At 60.1% G+C, this 2729-nt stretch overlaps 1 protein-coding gene across 1 annotated transcript in view; it reads right to left on the bottom strand.

Moving 5' to 3' along the window:
* The window catches only part of ABCD1 (ATP binding cassette subfamily D member 1), an 18791-nt gene that overhangs the window by 13530 nt on the left and 2532 nt on the right, over positions 1 to 2729 (bottom strand). The window contains exon 3 of the mRNA XM_077769603.1: positions 961 to 1141. Within this exon, the coding sequence (XP_077625729.1) occupies positions 961 to 1141 (181 nt within the window). The remainder of the gene's footprint in view (positions 1 to 960; positions 1142 to 2729) is intronic.

Raw genomic sequence — 2729 nt, 5'->3', positions numbered from 1 at the left:
TAAGCTGAGAGAGGATTTTCCAACAGAGACCATGGAATATTGTCAGGGACTGAGAGAAAGTAACACCCTCGGCTCCCACACCCAACCAAATTTTGGGGGAAAGAAACAACAAAATAATCATAAAGCTCCCCTGATGAAAGCTTTGCCGAAAGAACTTTTAGAAGACCTCTATCTGGAAGAAGGTAACTGGGCTGTGGGGAAGGATGGATGAGCAAAGAAATCAGTCAATACAGTGCTGAAGTTAAACCCACATCGACCCGATAAAGCAATAGCTGAGCCTAAAAATAACAGGAAAGCAAACTTGACACGGGGCTACGCCAAACATCAGCATGGGCGGTCCCGGGGTTAGAATGTTCTAGAGGCTGGGGGAAGGAGCGCCTACTCTCCCGTGCTCGTGTTAGCCTTTCAGAGGGCAACCACGACAAGACTGCCAGTTAGAGGAACAAAATGGGAATTCTGATGACCCCGTAGCTAAAGTGAAAAGCAACGAGGCCTCTCTGTCCCCCACCCCCACCCCAGGCCGTAGGGCAGAGGTCTATATCCGCTGCAACCTAGAGAAGTTGTTTTAGGCATGCGGAAGCCGAGGCCTGAGCGCTGAGGTAGCTCCCAGAAGGTCGCTCCCACCCGCAGGTGGCACTGAGCCGAGGACAGGGCCAGGCGGGCAAGGGTGCTCGGGCCCGAGCAAGGGGCGTGCGACGCTCCTGGCCCACGGCCCCTGGGGCTCGGCTGAAGGCTACCCAGGAGTGTGAGGTGCTGGAGAGCGGAGACACCCGCAGAGCAGAAGGCAACCAGGAGCAGCGTGACCTTTGCTGCCGTCAAGGATGCCAGGCGGGCCTCACGGCCCTAGCAGAAGGGGCAGGTGCGTCGGCCGAGCTCTGGGTCTGCCCACGCCTAGCGCTCAGTGACCCCGGAGGACAAGACAGGGTCCCTGCTCCCGCCCGCCTGGGAGCTGGCTCTTACCTGACTCGGAGTAGCCGGTGGCAGTGATTATGGGGACGGCCACCATGAGCAGGCCGGAGGCGCTCCACACATACTTCATGAGGAACTGCTCCAGCATGATGTACCAAAGGCGTTCCAGCAGGATCAGGTTAATCTGGGAAGCCAGGTCCTGGTAGGAGTGCCGCAACAGGGCCAGCTCCACCTGCGGGGGAAGGGCGGCAAGGAGAGAGAGAGACCCAGAGGCCCCCCGGTGACCACCGTGGGGACAACCGAGAGTCCCCCAGCACCGCTCATACATGCCCTGCCGCGTGATGGCCATGACAACGTCAAGGGCTGGGGGTTACAACGGAGCCACATTTATCGGGGACAGTTTTCAGGCTTTAGGACCGCTCGACATCATAGTACGGGGGTACGGTGGCAAGGAAGAGAAGGGACTCGCCACCCCCACCTTCTGAGGCCCATTCTTTCCACTACCTGTCTAGTCGGGACACTTACCGTGCCTCTCTTTGCCCTGCGCAGCTTCGGGACATCTTTGGGCAGCTGCTGGCGAGTGCGCCCTGAACTAAGCAAAGGGCAGCAACGGGGGAGCAAAGGGCAGTACTCGCTTTGAGTCTTGACCTCCGTAGGCCCCGCCTCCCTCACCTGCCCCAGCTTCTTGGGGACAAGGGCCCTCTGCGGCACCCTCCCGGCCGGCGGGCTCCGGAGCCAGCGCTGCCCTGCTCTCTGCACTGCACTGGCCCCCACCCACTACCTCAGGACGGGGACTGCCGGGGAGAGGGGGCCACGCGAGGTCTGGAGAAGAGAGCAGGAGAGGCAAGGGGGGGGGGACCAGGGGGTGTCAGGAACCGGTCATGGCAAGGTGGCCATTAGGCTGCGGATCCCTTGGCTCAGTACAGCGGCGTGTGCCGCGGCCCTGCCTTCCCACCCCGGCTGACCACAGCTGCCTGGCACCGTTTCCTTTGCCAAGTACTTTCACACCCGACTCTCCGTTCGATTCTCAACGCGTGATGTCACACGTGTATTCTCACGGCCGCTGTACCGTAGGACAAGCCCCGAGCCCCAAGTGGCAAAGTGACCTGGCTGAGGAGGAGCAAAAGATGTGTAATTTGGACCACACTGGCAGAGCCATTAAGAGAGAACCAGATTCTCATAAATGATGCCTTGACTTCTAAGAGAGACTTACCTTGTTCTCAAGCCAGCAAGAGTCTGTGTGTATGTGCGTGCGTGCAAGCGTGCGCTTCCGCCTCCTGAATGAAAGCTAGATGGGCCTCCTCAATGAAATCTCAATGAGAGCAGAATACTGTGAGGTCTGCCTTCCAGCCAGCCAGTCACCTGCGCCCTAGCCTGGGCCACTGTCCCCAGGGGCTGCTGAGACTGGGGTGACCCCCTTGTGTGCACAGCGAAGGCAACCAACCCACCCGTCAGGGCCTATCACCTCACACTGCTTTCCAGCCCTTCAGCCCGGGTCTAAAGAGATAGGCTGCGGGGCCACAGCGGGGCTCTCCTGCCCCCACCAGCCAGGTCGGCCACATCGCCTGGCTTCGCATCGAGCCCGATCCCAGTTCCTGAAGTGAGCACCCTGGCGATCCAGGCTCGGGCTGCGAGCTGTCAGCTGGGGCTGACAATGTAGCTGCGGGTAATGTGCCAAGCGCCTCACCCAAGGCCGTGGCTGCTTGCCAAGGCCCTGCGGCCCAGAGTGCGGGAGAGATGGGTTGTGGCTGCAGACCAGGCATTTTCTCTTAATCTGGAGCCCGGCCTACACCCAGGATGCCCCTTCTGCAGAGCACAGG

Source organism: Crocuta crocuta, unplaced genomic scaffold, assembly GCF_008692635.1.
Source record: "Crocuta crocuta isolate KB4526 unplaced genomic scaffold, BGI_CrCroc_1.0 scaffold978, whole genome shotgun sequence".
In the NCBI taxonomy this organism is placed as follows: domain Eukaryota; kingdom Metazoa; phylum Chordata; class Mammalia; order Carnivora; family Hyaenidae; genus Crocuta; species Crocuta crocuta.
The sequence above is the reverse complement of the archived record's forward strand: the minus strand, read 5'-3'. Positions and strand labels throughout refer to the sequence as shown.